Source organism: Giraffa tippelskirchi, chromosome 4, assembly GCF_054371585.1.
Source record: "Giraffa tippelskirchi isolate mGirTip1 chromosome 4, T2T-mGirTip1v1.2.pri, whole genome shotgun sequence".
Taxonomy (NCBI): domain Eukaryota; kingdom Metazoa; phylum Chordata; class Mammalia; order Artiodactyla; family Giraffidae; genus Giraffa; species Giraffa tippelskirchi.
This window is the reverse complement of record NC_137278.1, coordinates 149,229,861-149,248,969: the sequence shown is the minus strand read 5'-3', so window position 1 is coordinate 149,248,969 and position 19,109 is coordinate 149,229,861. Positions and strand designations below refer to the sequence as shown.

Sequence of the window (19,109 nt, the reverse complement as noted above, 5' to 3'; positions counted from 1 at the left end):
CAGGGAATGTTGCTCAATATTCTGTAATAATCTAAATGACAAAAGAATTTGAAAAAGCACAGATACGTATATATGTGTAACTAAAACACTTTGCTGTACACCTGAGACTAACACAACACTGTTCATCAACTATGCACCAATATAAAATTTAAAAAAAATTTTTAAGTCTCCTCAGAGTCTACCTCCTCCATATAGTCTCTTTTAATCTCTGTACTTTGCCCACTACTCATCTATTAATCAGATGAGCATTAATTAGACTTCATTTGGGAATATAAATTAATATATCTGCCTTTCTTTTTTAAGCAAATATATCTGAACTCACTATGTCCAAAGGAGTGGCATCCTTCAAAGTCATCACTTTCCATTTAGCTCATCATAAAATTACTGAGCACCTACTATGTGCAAGACTCTATGCCAGGTTCCAAGGACCCCAAAATAAAACTGAGTCATTCACAGTCAATGATGTCCACAGCACCATTCAAATTCTTTTGGAATTGCTTTTTGGATCTGGCAGTAAGTAATACATTACAACCAATCTCACTTCTTTATAGGTAGCTTGTGTCTCCGGCAGTGGCAGGCAGATTCTTTACCACTGAGCCACCAGGGAAGCCCTGCTTAATGTATACCTGTTGATTAATTAACATATATAAAATGTAATACAGCCATTTCTCCTTCACAGTTATTCCATGAGACTCTGCATGGAATTGCAAGGTTGCCACATTCCATCCCCCGCTCCTCACCTACACTGACCTGGAGCTGTATTTCTTGAGGATGGTGTCCAAAAGGCCAACGAGCTCTTCAGCATTGATGAACTTCTGTGTGCTGAGAGTGTACATCTTCTCATAGAAGTCTGCGATCTCTGTGCGAGCCTGAACAAAGAAGCATAGCTGTTCCGACAGGTGGGAAAGGAGCTCTTCCACGTGAGGAGCGGTCCCCCCGAAGGCACCACGGCCAGTCACCACCTTCTTCAGCTCGTTGTGCAGGGAAGTATAGATGGTGCGAATGGAATCCTTCCTGCTGAAGAAAGACTGGCCCCCTGGAAGGCAAATGACAGAAGCAGGTAAGAAAGAGAAACCAGACCCACAAAATGCTTGCCAGCATCCAGAAGGAAACAACCCAAACCAATAAGCTCAATGATTTTTCAGCTACCATATTCTCTGACTTCTACGTATTTTGTGATTCATAATTTCACTAGAGAGTAGTTAAGTGGCTGCCTGGTACCACTCATTTGTGTAGCAACGGACCTGTGTATGATTTTCTTGTCTTGTTGTTTAGCCGCTAAGTCGTGTTTGACTCTTGCAACCCCAAGGACTGTAGAGCATCAGGCTCCTCTGTCTATGGGATTCTCCAGGCAAGAATGGGCTTTCCTGGCAGTATTCCAGGCAAGAATACTGGTGTGAGTTGCCATTTTCTTCTCTAGGGAATCTTCCCGACCCAGGGATCAAACCAACGTCTTCTGCATTGGCAGGTGGACTCTACCACTGAGTTTTCCTTACCCACATGCCAATCCCACTTCAATGAAGGATTCAGATCAAATTCAGAGGATAGTTAACCTAGCAAGTGACATGAACCTGGTTCTAAAAAGCCTTCCTTCCACATTTAGGAATTTAAAACAGAAGAGAATACCCAATTATGAGACACTGTTGTTATTCCTGGTATATCAGAAAACTTCATTTTGGCTTTGGAGTTGTATTTTTCTTTTAAGCTATACTAGAAAATGGAAACAGAGAAGGCAATGGCACCCCACTCCAGTACTCTTGCCTGGAAAATCCCATGGTCGGAGGAGCCTGGTAGGCTGCAGGCCATGGGGTCGCTAAGGGTCGGACACGACTGAGTGACTTCACTTTCACTTTTCACTTTCATGCATTGGAGAAGGAAATGGCAACCCACTCCAGTGTTCTTGCCTGGAGAATCCCAGGGATGGTGGAGCCTGGTGGGCTGCCGTCTATGGGGTCGCACAGAGTCGGACACGACTGAAGTGACTTAGCAGCAGCAGCAGCAGCAGAAAATGGAAAACACAGCCTACTTGGATCCCAGGGGAAAAAAAAAGGAAATGTCAGTGTTCTTAGCAAGGTTGACACTATAGGTTATATCACAATAAGCACCACATTGTGAATTATTAAGAGTAGGAAGCAATTATAAATAACTGCTGCTGCAACTCAGGGGTTCCAAAGGAAATCAGCAAGAAGTAAGGCCAAATACATTCTTTACAACAGCTGAAAAGGTTCAAATGGCTTATACATCATTTCTTTACTTCTGTATGAATACATGAAAAACTATATTTCTGGGGCCAGTTTCATAGATGTTGTCTTAAGCAATTCTGTACCCCAACAAAGGATCAGAGGCAAGACATTAGGAGAACAAAAAGAAACAGGGCAGGTTTAAAACAGGAGATCTTAGGAATATTAAAAATCTCAGAGACAAGTGACAGTTTAAATTCTCTGCTGATAATTCACAGAAAGCTTTAATGAATGAGTTAGTATTCTAAACATACCAGTTAGGAGGGAAAGTTACATATCAAGGCTTTTGTAAAATGTTCTAATGAATGAAACATTTCACAATTCATTGCCCAGTTTGTATTTTAAGAAAGGATTCTTATGGTGGGAGGGGGGTTCAGGATGGGGAACATATGTAAACCCATGGCTGATTCATGTCAATGTATGGCAAAAACTACTACAATATTGTAAAGTAATTAGCCCCCAACTAAAATAAATAAAAAAAAAAAAAAAGAAAGAAAGGATTCTTATATCCCTTACTACTATAGCACCTTGCCCCAGTTTATCTGTGACTGTCCAGGTTTTAGTACTGAAAATCTAGCTTCTCAGGAAACCCTTAGTGCCATGTCCTGAAAACCCCCTCAACTTTGAGCAAACCTATGCAGATGGTCAGGCTTCCCTCATAGCTCAGTTGGGAAAGAATCCGTCTGCAATGCAAGAAACCCTGGTTCGATTCCTGGGTCAGGAAGATCCCCTGGAGAATGGATAGGCTACACACTCCAGTATTCTTGAGCATCCCTTGTGGCTCAGCTGGTAAAGAATCCATCTAAAATGCGGGCGACCTGTGTTCAATCCCTGGGTTGGGAAGATTCCCTGGAGAAGGGAAAGGCTACCCACTCTGGTATTCTGGCCTGGAGGATTCCATGGACTGTACAGTCCATGGGGTTGCAAAGAGTCAGACACAACTGAGTGACTTTCACTTTCATGTGGATGGTCACCCTACTTAACTTCTGATTCCACAGGCAAACTACTGATACTTAAAAAGTGTTTTCTCCAATATACTACCCAATCACACTGGCTAGCATTCACATCATTTCTCTTACTAATAGCAGCAAAAACGATATGGTACAGGTGGATCCCCAGGTGGCACCAGTGGTAAAGAGCCCATCTGCCAATGCAGGAGACCTAAGAGATGTGGGTTTGAAAAAAAAGAGATGTGGGTTTGATTCCTGGGTCAGAAAGATCCCCTGGAGGAGAGCATGGCAATCCACTCCAGTATTCTTGCCTGGAGAATCCCATGGACAGAGGAGCCTGGAGGGCTACAGTCCGCAGGGTCTCAAAGAGTCGGACACGACTGAGGTGACAGCACACACAGGTGGATCCAATATCCTCTACAGGACTGTATCCTGGAAGGTTTGCCTTCCTTCTCCATCTGTATTCAGTCTAGCTTTGCAGACTTTGTAAAGTGACGGTATGAAATAAATGGACATTTGTGCCGAGGTCTAGGACAAAATCTGTTAGGTTAGGAAGGTAACAAGAGTACCAAGTAAAAGCTGAAAGCTCTGGAAGGCTGAAAGACTTGGTTCCAAATCCCAGCTTCCAAATTTACAAGCTGTGTGATGTGCACTGACTTAGCCACTTTGAGCCTTAGTTGTTGTTTCAATGTGAAACTAAAAAGACACAATGAAATAACACTTGGTTTGTAACACGCCTAGAGTAAAGCACATAATCAATAATGCTAATCTCTTTCCCTTTCATTTGGGCTTCCCTTGTGGCTCAGCTGGTAAAGAATCCGCCTGCAGTGTGGGAGACCTGGGTTTGATCTCTGAGTTGAGAAGATTCCCTGGGGAAGGGAAAGGCTACCCACTCCAGTATTCTGGCCCGGAGAATTCCATGGACTACATAGTCCACAGGGTCGCAAAGTGTCGGACACGACTGGGCAACTTTCACTTTCCTTCCATTTCTAACTGATATAAGAAGCTCTCCCAATAAACACATGAATGATGCTCAACATCACTCATTATTAGAGAAATGCAAATCAAAATTTCTGTGAGGTATCACCTTATACCATTCTGAATGGCCATTATTAAGAAATCTACAAACAGCAAATGCTGGAGAGTATATGGAGAAAAGAGAACCCTCTTGAATGGTTGGTGGGAATGTAAATTGATACAGCCACTATGGAGAACCATAGGGAAACTTCTTAAAACACTAGGAATAAAACTACCATACAACCCAGTAATCCCACTACTGGGCACAGACCCTTAGAAAACCATAATTCAAAAACACACATGTACCCCAGCATTCACCGCAGCACTATTTACAATAGTTATGACATGGAAGCAACCCTAGATATCCATCAATAGATGAATGCATAAAGAAGTTGTGGTACATATACACAATGTAATGCTGTGTGTGTGTGTGTTGTGTTAAGTCGCTTCAGTCATGGCTGACTCTTCGCGACCCTATGGACTAAAACCCGCCAGGCTCCCCTGTCCTTGGGATTTTCCAGGCAAGAATACTGGAGTGGGTTGCCATTTCCTTCTCCAGAGGATCTTCCCGACCCAGGGATCAAACCCACGTCTCTTACGTTCCCTGCATTGCCAGGCAGGTTCTTTATCACTAGCACTATCGGGGAAGCCCATAAAAAGGAATGAATTTGAGTCAGGTGAACTGAGGTGGATGAACCTATAGTCTGTAATACAGAGTGAAGTAAGTTGGAAAAAGAAAACCAAATATTGTGTGGGTGCTAAGTTGTTTCATTTGTGTCTCTTTGTGACCCAATGGACCATAGCCTGCCAGACTCCTCTGTCCATGCAATTCTCCAGGCAAGTAGGTTACCATGCCCTCCTCTAGGGGATCTTCCCAACCCAGGAATCAAATCGCATCTCTTATGCTTCCTACATTGGTAGGTGTGTTCTTTAACACTAGTGCTGCCTAGGAAGCCCCAAATATCATATATTAACATGTAAGTATGGAATCTAGAAAAATGGTATGGATAAACCTATTTGCAGGGCAGGAATAGAGACAAAGACATAGAGAACAAACTTGTGGACACAGTGGGGGAAGGAGAGAGTGGGACAAATTGAGAAAGCAGCATTGAAACATATATATTACCATATGTAAAACAGACAGCTAGTGGGAAACTGCTGTACAACACAGGGAGCTCAACCTGGTGCTCCAAGACAATCTTGAGGGGTGGGATGGGGGCTGTGGTAAGGGAGGTTCAAGAGGGAGAGGACATATGTATACGTATGACTAATTCACGTTGTTGTGTGGCAGAAACAAACACAACATTGTAAAGCAATTATCCTCCAATTAAAAACAAAAGAAGCCCTCAATACTACAGAGTCAGGCTTCTGCAACTCTGTGGTCAATTGGGAGCTTCAAGTACTGGAAAAAGAAAAGCTAGCTACTTGATAGGTAACTGAGTTATCTAGGGGGTGTGGAAGGGCTTCCCTGGTGGCTCAGATGGTAAAGAATCCACCTGCAATGCAGGAGGCCTAGATTCGATCCTTCGGACAGGAGGATCCCCTGAAGAAGGGAACAGCTACCCACTCCAGTATTCTTGCCTGGAGAATTCCATGGACAGAGGAGACTGGCGGGCTACAGCCCATGGGGTCTCAAAGAGTTGGACATGACTAAACGACTAAACATGCACACACGCAATTTGGTGTGGAAACACCACATAAATATAAAGAATACATTTTAAAGCTTATCAATAAACATACGCTACTAGTATGTGAAATCGAGTTAACTGACACTTTAAGGAAAGGAAAGACCACCAATGCATTTCTTTTAAATGGGTCTTTTTTCTCAAAGCTCTCAGGAGCACAAGCCTATTTGGTGACTGTCTTGCTGAGGAATGGGAAGCCCAGGTGGCTCAGTGGTAAAGAATCCACCTGCCAATGCAGGAGACTCGGGTTCGATCCCTGGGTGGGGAAGATCCCCTAGAGAAAGAAACCCACTCCAGTATTCTTGCCTGAAACATTCCATGGACAGGGGAGCCTGGCAGGCTACAGTCTAGGGGGTTGCAAAGAGTCAGACATGACGAGCATACACACACACACACAGATTGGAATATCCAATGGGGAGTGGCCTTACTTTATGCTGGGAAACAAGGAACCAGAGACACGAGACTTCTTTCTTGTCTCAGTTTTTTGAATTTACAAAATTTTGAATTATTTCTAGAAGTCTATTTTCATGAAAGCTCATTATTTTTCAAGATTTCAACAGTCTATCTCATATCATGAAATTTCAAGTAGCAAGTATATTAAAGAAGCATGCAAAATTTCTAAGCATATTTTATTCCACAACTTTTTGCTAATGATAATCTTTAAACATCAGTTCTCAAGTTAAGTCATTTTCTACCATGGTAACTTCCAGCAACCAGATGTCGAGGAAACTCTTCAACAACAAAACTAAGAAAAGTATGACCTTCTAAAGTCCTCCACAAGTGATAGCAACAGAGTGAAGGGGCAAAGTAGGGAGGGAACAGTTAAAACCATTAGGCGATTATAAGTAAAAAAATATGGGAGACCCTTGTAAGTTACTGATTATTCAAAGAAATAGGTTTGCTTAACCACGAAACCAAGCAGGCTTGCTTAGCAACAAAACCATGCTGCAGAAGCATGAGACATGTCCCCAGACAATAAAACCATGGGGGCATGAGACTCACATATTGCCCAGTGGGCTCAGTAAGTTAATGATCACCACTTTGACACGCTCTCTGACACATAAAAAACAATGATTTGTGGACCTAGCTTGACCATGTTTGGACAAGAAAACTCCCCTGTCCCACCTGGAGGAGGAGCCAATGATGGAAGCATGATGTCTACTCAAGGAAGACAAGGAAGTTCTTCTCCTCCTTGCTACTTTTCCTTTGATTATAAAACTATAGCTCAGTTAAGTTCATAAGGGGCAGCATTCTCACCCATCCGCTTGTAAGCCTCACAAGAGTCCTATTCTTATAAATCACCTCTTATCTATCACTTTGCTCTCGTTGAGTTCTCCATGCTGAGGCATAAAGCACTGTGGTATGAGAGCTCTTTGGAGCCCCCAGAAATGACACCAGTTGGTTTCCGTTTCACAGGTATTGAGTCACCATATTTTCTTTCCCCAAATATGTATATTCTCCCCTCAGAGTACAGAGAAGGCTATAAGATAAGCACTTCCCCCAAAGTTCTTCAACTGAGCCAAGACAGGAACAGAAGGCTCCCTGCCAGTTCTGTCCTTTGTCCAAAGTCCCATCCTTCCATTTATAATCAGGATTCATGGCTAAGGTCTGCAATAAACAGTCACAAAAGTAGGGTCAAAAAGACTCACTTTTTAAAACTATGCTTTCTACATGTTTAAAAAGGTATACATAAACTTTTTGTTTTGCTTTTTAAAGAAACCCAGATAAGTATTCTAAATAGCAAAGTAGTTGAAGAACATGGGACTGTGTTAAGTGGCAGTACAAAAATTTTCCCAAGTTTTTAAGAAAATGGGAGAGTCAACTCAATAATCAAGAAGTCATATTGTAAGCACATTGATACCACAAACATTCCCATACCAAAAAATCGTAAGGTATTTGCAAAGTTAAAATTTTACATCTGGAACCTACATTTACTGTACATGGGAATAAGTTATGAGGCATTAAACATGCCATTTTCAGAACATTTACTCTGAAATGACAGGTCAGCTGGGAGCCTCAACAGCCCTGAGGATGTTTCATAGTGTAAATTGCTCTGTGGATCAATTTCAAAGCACAGCCCTCAGGCTCACCCATGCAAGCTGGGGTCCTTGCAGAACTAATCACTTTACATAATAAGAGCCACTTCACAGAATCCAAGTCAGAGACAGTGATGGCCTTGTGCATGTTCTTATGTACACCAAGCACAGAAAGCCAAGCACATACAACGTAAACTAGAGTAGATTTCTTTCTTTTTTTTAGAAATCTACTTTAGAGTGGATTTCTTAACTGAAATCTATACATAGGCTATGAGCTTCCCAGGTGGTTCAGCAGGCAAAGAATCCACTTGAAGATGTGGTTTCAGTCCCTGGGTCAGAATGGCAACCCACTCCAGTATTCTTGTCTAGGAAATCCCATGGACAGAGGAGCCTAGCAAGCTAGGGTCCACGAGATGGAAAGAGTTGGACATGACTCAGTGACTAAACAACAACAACAACATACATAGGCTTTAGGAAATCCAACTGAATACTTTCAGGTTATATGCAAAATTGTATTACACATATACTTTTCTGGGGAGTGAGGCCACAGGTTACCAAATTCTCATAGGTGAGCTAAAAGAAAAAACCTAAGAAACATGACCCTGGGATCAATTACCAATTTTCATGTGGTAGGGGAATCTAAAAACACTAAAACTGTCAGAAAATTACCCACCATTAATTTTATAGCCAGGATCGTCTCCATTTTCATACATACATAATATGTAAATTACATAATACATAGTATGTAAATTACAATACATCTACAATTTTTTATAAATCATATGGTTACAAACACAATCTGACAGTTCAAAGGTAGGTATTCTGGTACAGGCTCTGTCACCTACTCACACAACTTCACACACACACACACACACAATTTGCCAATCCGTAGAAAGGGGAATTACAATATGAAAAGTGCCACTGTAGGAAAGGAGGAAAAAATACAGAAGGTGAAACTACCTGACTAGTTCTTGCCAACAAGTCAACACACTAAATAACAAGATACTGTTTGAAAAGCTAAAGCAAAGATCTCAGAAAGTCCTGCCCCTTGGGTGTTTACAGAAAGCAAGATATACAAGGTCACCTTCTGGCAATATAAGGAAAGTGGGGGGAAAACTCAAACTGGAATCTGCACTCAGTTGTACTCTTCTATTTTATATTGTATATGTGTCCTTCATTCATACCAGACCCTGTGCCTCTGATATTAAAGAGTCTAAAACAGGCCAAAGCACTAAAAAGACTCTTAAAAACTCTGGAATTCATAATATCGGTAATTATTAGTAGTAATACTTTATATGTATAGCCTTTGGCTTTCACATATATTATTTCCTTCTGATCTACTCATATTGTTTGTTTCTACTAGTGAAAATCAGCTGAATCAGCTCCTGCATTTGATTTTCAGGGGCAAGATTTATCATGGGATGATAAGCGTGTTTACCATTTTCTCTGTAAGACCCCTCTTGTTAGAGTTAGGCATATTTCTTGCCTTTCCTGTCCAGTATGCATTTATTTTTCTTCATTCATTAAATGTTTATTGAGGGTCTACGAAGACGGGGTAGGACTCCATCTGTAATTCTCTGGGGCCTTAGCCTTAAGATGCCAGACAATAGTGTGTATTAATTCTAACTAGGTTGTACTGCCAAGTTTTTGCTCCTCTCGCCGCAGTGTCACTGGTTAGAGAGAGAGTTTGCGTAACTTCTCACTTATGGCACCAATCCATGCATGAGAAAAATGGATGCAGCCATCCGTTTGGAGAACAGCCCTGCAAAGACCATCCACCCAGTTGGCCAATCTAACTGCCGCGCAGGCCGGTGGGCGGGGTTTGTGGAAGCCGAGGGAAGGAAGGGATCGGTGGGAGGAGACCTGGGAGTGCAGAGTTGAGCCAGCGGCTACGAGTGAGGCAGAGACTGGGGACCCAAGCCACTGCCGATCGGGGAATATACTCCCTTTCCTTCCTCCTCCAGGGGCACCGGGGGGCGGGGCGGAGGTACCTAGTTTCTGCCCCAAGTAGGTGAGGCTGTGATAGACCTTCTCGGCCGCGGCCAGGTGGGCCAATGCCGCCAGCAGCGACAGCCAGCTGCCCCCCGCGCTCTTGTTGGCCTCTCGTTCCTTCTCCACATTGTCCTTGGCCTTGTCGTAAGAGAAGATACCCAGATGAGAGAAGAACGTCTCCAGCACCGCCTGTTCCACCGGGACCGGGGCGGCCAGCGGGATAGACTCCCCCATGCGAGCTGCGCTCCAGCTCCACCCACGTGGCTCGCCTCTCCCTCGCACTTCCGGGTTCTCAGGGAACGTGCGCACGAGCGTGCGTGCGCGTAACCGCCGCAAGCGGCGGGCTCGTGAGCGCGCTGATGCCTGGACCGAACCTGGGCCTCAGAGAGGACGAGGATAAGAGTTCAGACGAGAGACGGGTGACCGCCCCTCAACTCCTGAGCCGCTTCGGCGCTTCCGTTCCCGCAGCTCTGACTATTCGGACCCTCAGGGCAGAGCGCTAGGAGGCCAACTCGCTGCTCCGTGGAGCTGACGTTCAGAGGTGAGCTGAGAGGCCCCTCCCTGTGAGACTGCGTCAGTGCTGATGACGTCACGTTTACTTGACGTCAGTAGTTCATGTGCTAACATCTGGCCTGGGCTCCACGAGCCTGAGGCGCAGGGCTAGGAATTGAGGCTGCGGCCTGGAAGCGTGCTGGCTCTCACAACAAGGACTCTGTAGTCATTGCTTTCAAGCCAAACCCAGTAAGTGGTTTATAGAAGCCTCACGTGGGAAAAAGTTTATTTCTTTTCCTCATGTCTGATTTTCACCCAATCACACGAGTTAATTCTTGCCTCTGTGGGGTTCTAGTCATCTCAAGTTCCTGGTAACGAAAGGGCTTTCGAGCAAAGCTGCTCCTGGGCTTGGCCATACTACATTAGGCTTCCTTCAAAAGTTCTCAGAATGAAGGCTACCTTAATGCAACTTCTGTTAAAGAATCTGAATTGATCCACTTTGCCATTCAGGTTAATTACAAATTTTTCTGACGTTTAAGAAACTCCATAACCCAGCTCATGTGTATGACCCCTGCTTGAGACATTACGCACTGCCCACTTAGCTTTTACTTTTTTCTTTCCTTGTACATGCTTATTTTATTTATTTTATACTATTTAGGTATACTGTGTTTAGTCACATAAATTTACATGTCTCTTTCCCCTACGTAGTGGTGATTTCCCTAAAGCAGAATCTAGGGTTCATTAACCTTTATAATCTTTTCATCGTGGATGGCACAGTGATGTTCCTTAGTCAAATGAGGGACTTGCCTGTTTTCATTTTGTTGGTCAAATGAGAGCTGTTCTGCCATCATTACCTTTTAATATAACAAATCCCATAATTTGATTTTAATGAATATATAGTGTATCTGTTGCTTGCTCTCAAGGATATAATTGAGTAAGATCAACTCTGTTAACTGTGATACAAGGCAGAATTTTATATGTTATAAAGGTAAAAAAGGAAGGAAGCAGTGGTGTCTTGTTGGAAGAATCAAGGCTTCCTGGAAGACAGTGTGATGGTTCTAAATGAATGAGTAGAAAAATAAGTAGTAAAAAAAAAAAATGTAGTACTAGCACCAAAACCGACAGACAGTGAAAAACAGTTTTAAAGCTCATAAACATACTCAAGATATGTAAGAATTCCTTAGATAGTAAAGGTGGCATCATAAATGAGTGGGGAAAGGAAAACTCAATTAATAGTGAAGGAGACATGATTATGGGGAAGAAAACAAAACTTTCCTCCTGTATCCTGCAACAAAAAATAATTGCATATGTAAAAAACAAAATTGTAAACAAGGTAGAAAGAAATACAAGTGAAAATTTAATTGATCTAGAAATAGAAGAACATAATTATGAAAGAATTGAAAGAAATTACAATTACAAGAAGGGATTGAATTGTTTGTAAAAATTTCAAGAAAACACAGTGCCATCCTGGGGGAAAGATCTTTGTAACTATGTCAGGCAGAGGTCTGATGTGCTTAACATATCAAGATCTAGTCATCAGAGAAATGCAGATTATTACATTTTTCACTACCAGATTTTGAAAAAATCTTTTTTTATGTGCTGGTAAACATGCAGGGACTCTGTTCTTATGCCTTACAGATGGGAGAGTAACTTGGTATGACCTTCCTGGAAAACATTTGGCAATATATATTAAGGTTGTGTGTTAGTCGCTCAGTCATGTCCAACTCTTTGTGACCCCATGAACTGTAGCCCACCAGGCTCCTCTGTCCATGGAATTCTTCGGGCAAGAATACTGGGGTGGGTTGCCATTTCCTTCTCTGATATATTAAGGTTAAATGAGAGTATATGCACAGTGTCTAAAACACTAAGACAAAGTAGATGCTTAATAAATATTAGTTAACATTTATTGTTACTATTGTTGCTTTTATCATTTGCAAATTGTTCGCAACATCCAACCTTTTAATCAGCAGAGCACCTAGAATAATACCTTGAACTTATCAAATTTAATAATAGCCAATTATTTTACCTGCAAAAGAGTTTACTCAGAAATAGCCAGAGGAATTGCAATTCAGGTAATGGAAACTATGGTGGACCACAGGCAAGTCCAGAGGACATGGAAAGGCTTCCCTGGTGGCTTAGATGGTAAAGAATTTATCTGCAATGCAGGCAGCTTGGGTTCGATCCTTGGGACAGGAAGATCCCGTGGAGAAGGAAATGGCTACCCACTTCAGTATTCCTGCCTGGAGAATTCCGTGGACAGAGGAGCCTGGCAGGCTACAGTCCATGGGGTCGCAAAGAGTCGGACACGACTGAGCGACTGAACTGAATTGAACTGAAGGGGCTGTCATAACTAAATAGTTCATGGGAGGAGGCAGGGAGTTCAAAGTATGGCCTATGGAGGCTTTTCATTGTTTGTGGTGCTGCAGTCTTTGATTGACTGGGCAGTGGTTGGCCAGAAAGATGGTTTCCTTCTTCCTGCTGAACAGTAAAGTAGGCAATACCTTCCTGTAGGAAAGAGGTAGGGGTATGTCTCTTACAGTTTGGAGTAACTGATGATGCACAGCCATGAGAGCTCTCCCTACAGACATGTTCTGACTCCAGCTTCAGCTGAGGTTCTTTATTTCTACAAACTTAATGGATGTTTATTAATGTCTATTTATGTTTGATTGGCTGATTCTCCTTGTCTTACAGGAAGTTTGTAGGGAAAAGATACTGAGTCAGTGACATGACAGGCTATTAAAACATTGATGCTGTAAAAATACAAGTTACCTTAAAGGATCATCTGGTTCAGTCTATTAGCAAGACACTTTGAACAGTAGCAATAAATGTTTGCTGTTGACAATATGCTTGCCATCAACTGCTGCTGCTGCTGCTAAGTCGATTCAGTCGTGTCCGACTCTGTGCCACCCCATAGACGGCAGCCCACCAGGCTCCCCCGTCCAGGCAAGAACACTGGAGTGGGTTGCCATTTCCTTCTCCTTGCCATCTGCTGCTGCATATTAAATAACCCGGAAACTTAGTGACTTTTGTTGTTGTTGTTGTTCAGTCACTAAGTCATGTCCAACTCTTTGCAATCCCATGACTTGCATACAGGTTTCTCAGGAGCAGGTCAGGTGGTCTGGTAGTCCCATCTTTTGAAGAATTTTTCATAATTTGTTGTAATCCACATAGTCAAAGGCTTTAGCATAGTCAGTAAAGCAGAAGTAGATGTTTTTCTGGAATTCCCTTCCTTTGTCTATGATCCAACAAATGTTGGCAATTTGATCTCTGGTTCCTCTGCCTTTTCTAAACCCAGCTTCTCGGTTCACATACTACTGAAGCCTAGCTTGAAGGATTTTGAGCATTACCTTGCTAGCATGTGAAATGAGTGGTAGTTTGAACATTCTTTAGCATTGCCCTTCTTTGGGACTGGAATGAAAATTGACCTTTTCCAGTCCTGTGGCCACTGCTGAGTTTTCTAAGTTTGCTGATTTATTGAGTGCCGCACTTTAACAGTATCCTCTTTTAGGATTTGAAATAGCTCAAGTGGAATTACATCACCTCCACTAGCTTTGTTCATAGTAATTCTTTGTAAGGTCCAAGATATCTGACTTGAGGTAGTGACCACACCATCATGGTTATCTGGGTCATTAAGACTTTTTTGTACAGTTCTTCTGTGTATTCTTGCCACCTCTTCTTAATCTCTTCTGCTTCTGTTAGGTCCTTACCCTTTCTGTCCTTTATCTTGTATATCAAATAACCCCAAAACTGTGACTTAAGAGAGTAAAAATCATGTATTGCCTCTCACAATTTCTGTGAGTCAGGAATTCAAGAGTGTCTCAATTGGGCATTTCTGTTTTAGTGTTTCATAAGGTTACAGTCCAATGTTGGCTAGGGTTGTGGTCACCTAAAGACTTATTTGAAGCTGGAGAGGCTGCTTTCAAAGTGACTGTCTCACACGTCCAGCAGGTTAGCACAGACTGTTGGCCACGTGGGTCTCTCCGTGGTATGGCTTGAGTGTCCTGCTCACAGCATGGCCACTAGCTTGTCCTGGAACATGTGATCAATCTGATAGACCAAAGCAGAAGCTGCACAACTTTTTATGACATAGCCTTGGAAGTCACACTCAGCCACATTCAAGGCCATTCCTGATTGAATTTGGGCAGGCTAGGGAAGGGCACAAAGGCTAAGCAGTAAGGTTCAATGGAGACCATCCTGAAAGCTACCACAGATACAGATGACATTTCCAGCATGGAGAATTATCTGTCTTCATGAAAATATCTAAGGATGGAAGCTCCTAACTGATCCTTTTTAAAAAAAATATTGCTCAAGAAGTTGTCCATTAATATCAGCCCTAATCTTTCCTGTTAAGTCTAGAAAAGACCACTGATTTGATGCTGCTCTTTATAGAGTCTTTGAAATATCCCTACTGACAATGCCCAGTGACAAAACTATTTTAGTGATAACAACCCACTTTGGGGGCAAAATGATATTTAAAATGGGCAAGGCATTCATTCATTTATCCAAGCATTTTTTTTCATTCATTTGATAAACAGTTGATTACATTTTTTATGTTGAAAATACATATAAATGAACATATACCAAAAATAATTTTACAGTTTAATTATTCCAGTTAATTCCTACCCCAGTTTTTAAGTATTTCAGCTAACTTTCTTTTTGCTGATTTGTTTTCTTGATTTTCACTTTTTTTGACATTGGTGCTGCTAAGTCGCTTCAGTCGTGTCGGACTCTGTGCGACCCCATAGACGGCAGCCCACCAGGCTCCACCATCCCTGGGATTCTCCAGGCAAGAACACTGGAGTGGGTTGCCATTTCCTTCTCCAATGCATGAAAGTGAAAAGTGAAAGTGAAGTCGCTCAGGCGAGTCCGACTCTCAGTGACCCCATGGACTGCAGCCCACCAGGCTCCTCTGTCCATGGGATTGTCCAGGCAAGAGTACTGGAGTGGGTTGCCAAATTCCAGGAACTGTACTAAGTGCCTTCTGTGAATTAACTCATTTAATCCTTAGAACAATGTTATGTTCATTACGGAAAATATTTTTAAAAGAGAGAAAACCAACCTTAATCCGCAAACCGAGAGGTAATCACTGTTGACATTTCCGGTGGATGCTGTGGTATGCTGCCTGGAGCTCAGGATACAGCTGCCAGGAATCTTGGCTGCTGATGACTCACAGTTGAGTTGTTCTCCAGCATTACCTTCTATGAAGGCAACTGCCTCACACTAGATTACATCCCCTCCCTGGGGACAGCCCACATCCCATGACTGGTCACTTGTAAAGGTACAAGGCACAGTCCCTCAAAGATAAATAGTTGCTTGTTTAAAAAAAAAAAAAAGGTTCAATGCGGGCTTGATCCCTGGTGGGAGATCCTGCATGCTGCAACTAAGACCCAATGCAGCCAAAATAAATTTTTAAAAAAGGTACCAGGGACAGTCTGAGACATCCAGCTTCAGAACTCACCTCGGAAACAAAGCTTCTATGGCATCTGCCCTGTGGTTCCCCCTCTCCCTCTGCCAGTCCTGCCTCCCCTACAGGTGCTGCCTCTCAGAGTACTCCGCGCTAAACCACTTGCATGCAGATCTCTGCCTCAGAGTCGGTTTCCTGAAAAACCCAACCTCAGTCAACATTTCAGAGGATCAGTTCCAGCTTTTTTATTTTTGCATACATTTATGTAACTTTTAAAAACCTATCCAAACTTAGGTCACCCCAACAACTTTGATGTTTTCTCATCTATTGTTTTGTATGTTAACTTTCAGTTGATAACATTTTATGAATAATTTTGAATGCCACTAAGTATTTTTTTATACCACAGTTTGTAACAGCTCCCGGGGATTCATGTAATACATTATACTCAATCTTACATTCTTGAACATTTTGGTGTTTCCTGGTTTTCACTGTGGCAAACCCTGTAACTTAGACCAACCTTCATCCCCAACTTCTTTCTTATTTGCCTGCCTATGGGATGGGAAGACCAAATATTCCCATGTATTTTGTTTTCCTAACCTTGCTAGGAGTGGTGTAAATTCCAGCCTTTGAGAAGTCAGCTGAAGATTTCTTAAGTTGAAGGGAAGTTCCAGGAAACCTTTTGCCTTCCAAATAAAATTGCACAGCCAAAAATGGTATCATCTCTTCCCTGTTCTCTCTGCTTGGTAAGGAATAGGATGTCTGGAGCTGTGGTAACCATCTTACATCCATGAGCAAAAAGTCAAGAAAATGAAGGGCTTTTGGCCTTAAGATCATTGAACATTTAAACCAGGGGACTTCCCTAATGCAAGGGATGTCGGTTCAGCCCCTGGTTGAAGATCCTGCATGCTGCAACTAAGACCTGATTCAGCCAAAATAAAATTTTTAAGAAAACAACTACCTATCTCTGGATTTCTCGTTATGATGAGGAAAAAAACTATATTTTTTAAAATGTGCTTATGTTTGGATTTTCTGTTACTTATAGCTGAAATAATTTATAAATGTCACTATCCTTGATGTTCATGATTAGAAGTAATACAGTGATAAACACTTGAATAGCAATGGTTTAACATAAAAGTCAGGGAAGAAGAATCAGGATCCTTCTCTTCCAGTGTTTCTTCTTTTTGACCTTGTGCAGCTCTGTCCTTAACCATCCTATTTTCCTTTTCTTGTGGGGACTAGAAAAATAAGGCATGTAAGGCTTCCTAAAGTCTTCCAAAAGGCAGTAGTAGTTAGAAAAGGAAATAGACCTTTTATAGATCACAATCATGTCTCTTCAAATAGGATATTTTAGCAAAGGCAGCATGCCATTGAGTTCATACCCACTACTACAGAATCAGCAAGAGTTTTTTGGAGCAAGTGTTGCATGAACTGGGTTGCATTAAGTAATGCATTAATTTTCTGTATGTGCTGTGCTTAGTTCAGTCATATCCGACTCTTTGCGACTCCACTGGCTGTAGCCCATCATGCTCCTTTGTCCATGGGGATTCTCCAGGCAAGAATACTGGAATGGGTTGCCATGCCCTCCTCCAGTGGATCTTCCCAACCCGGGAATCAATCCCAGGTCTCCCGCATTGTAGGCAGATTCTTTACCATCTGAGCCATGCGGGGAGGCCCAGTTTTCTATATATTTGCCTGGAAGTCATTAAGGTCTCTAGGGTTGGGATATTTTATCCTTGGAGGATAAACAGAATCAAAGAAGATAAACTGCACTACTGTTTGAAGTGAAAGGAGCAGCGCTAAATAACAAAACAGATGTGAAGATTGTGTTTGATTTCAGCTTTCTAGTGGCAGGCACTTGACATTGGCAAAACCTAAATCTAGTGAGTCTACCTCTATGACTCCCACTTACCCAGTCTTGAGGCTGTTTCTAATTTGACAGCCGCAGAAACCTCAGGCTGGCTGGTTCGGGTTCAAAGTAAAGCATGGGGATATTTTTACAGGTTGTGGGGGATCAGAGTATCTAAGACCTGGGGTGTCCAAGATAGACATGCTCTAGCTCATTCCCACTAGTGTCTTTAGGATGGACAATGGTTCTAGATCTGGCCAGACTGCCAGCAAGTTGCTACAGACTAGACTTCCGTTCATGAGCATGGACTAAAACTGGCCTGGCAGAAGCAGCAGAATGAAAAGGCAACCTAAGGAAATCATATATCTAATAAGGGGATAATATTCAGAATCTATAAGGAACTCTTACAACTCAACAACGTCAAATAGAATCCACTTTAAAAATGGGCAGGAAGATATGCAAATGGCCAGAAAGCATATAAAAAGATGCATAACATCACTAGTGATTAGAGAAATGCAAATCAAAATGGCTACCATTGAAAGCAAACAAACAGAAAATAACAAATGTTGGCAAGGATGTGGAGAAATTGGAACCCTTGTGCCCTGTTGGTAGGAACATAAAATGGTACAGCCCCTATGGAAAACAGTGTGCTGCTCCCTCAAAAAATTAAAATAGAATTACCATATGATCCAGTAATCCCCTTTCTAGGTGTACATCCATAAGAACTGAAAGGCTTTCAAAGAGGCACTTCCACACCCATGTTCATAACAGCATTATTCACAATAGCCAAAAGGTAGAAACAACCCCGGTGTCTATAAATAGATGGGTGATGAAGAAAATATGGTATATACATACAGTAGAATACCTTTCAGCCTTAAAAAGGACGGGAGGGAGGGAATCCTGTCACATGCTACAACGTGGATTATTAGGACATTATGCTAAGTAAACCAGTTGAGAAAAGACAAATATTCGATTCCATTTATGTGAGGTATCTAGAATGGTCAAATTTACAGAGACAGAAAGTAGAATCGCAGTAGTTGCCAGTGGCTGGGAGAGGGGAATGCGGACTTGCTGTTTAAGGAGTATAGAGTTTCAGTTTTGCAAAATGAAAATATTCTGGAGATCGTTGCACAATAATGTGGATGTACTTAACACTTAGGAGGGGTGGAGAAAGAAAAGTAGATCAAGATCACAGGGTCCTGCAATGCGTAAAATACATACTTACTATCTTGGTCCCTTATTTGATGACCCTTGCAAATAATATTACTGATGGCACATTGTGTATTTTTGTATTTCTTTGGTGTATTTGGTGCATGAAATATGACCCACTCACATAGTGTTAAACAACAGGAGATTTAATACACGGAATCAGGAGCTTATAGAGTTACTGAAAAGGCTGAAGAGATAAAAGTGGGGCCTCCAGGAGTGCTTACTAGGACAAGACTGC

General features: G+C 42.2%; 2 protein-coding genes across 11 annotated transcripts in view; one reads left to right on the top strand and one right to left on the bottom strand.

The window, feature by feature from the left end:
* KICS2 (KICSTOR subunit 2) overlaps nt 1-10,187 on the bottom strand; it is an 86,741-nt gene extending 76,554 nt beyond the window's left edge. For 2 of the 3 annotated variants that reach the window (XR_014081896.1, XM_081588921.1), the window contains exons 1-2: nt 9,920-10,187; nt 751-1,036 (exon numbers count right to left, since the gene is read on the bottom strand). Coding sequence is in view for 2 of the 3 variants with exons in the window: in XM_081588921.1 (XP_081445047.1) it covers nt 751-1,036; nt 9,920-10,154 (521 nt within the window). In the remaining variant the exon portion in view is untranslated. The remainder of the gene's footprint in view (nt 1-750; nt 1,037-9,919) is intronic. The other variant, XM_081588922.1, reaches the window with a different exon arrangement.
* Nucleotides 10,188-10,198: 11 nt separating this feature from the next.
* XPOT (exportin for tRNA) overlaps nt 10,199-19,109 on the top strand; it is a 155,327-nt gene continuing 146,416 nt past the window's right edge. For 2 of the 8 annotated variants that reach the window (XM_081588897.1, XM_081588912.1), the window contains exon 1: nt 10,199-10,461. The gene's annotated coding sequence lies outside the window, so the exon portion shown is untranslated. The remainder of the gene's footprint in view (nt 10,462-19,109) is intronic. The other 6 variants (XM_081588907.1, XM_081588918.1, XM_081588898.1 and 3 more) reach the window with 3 other exon arrangements.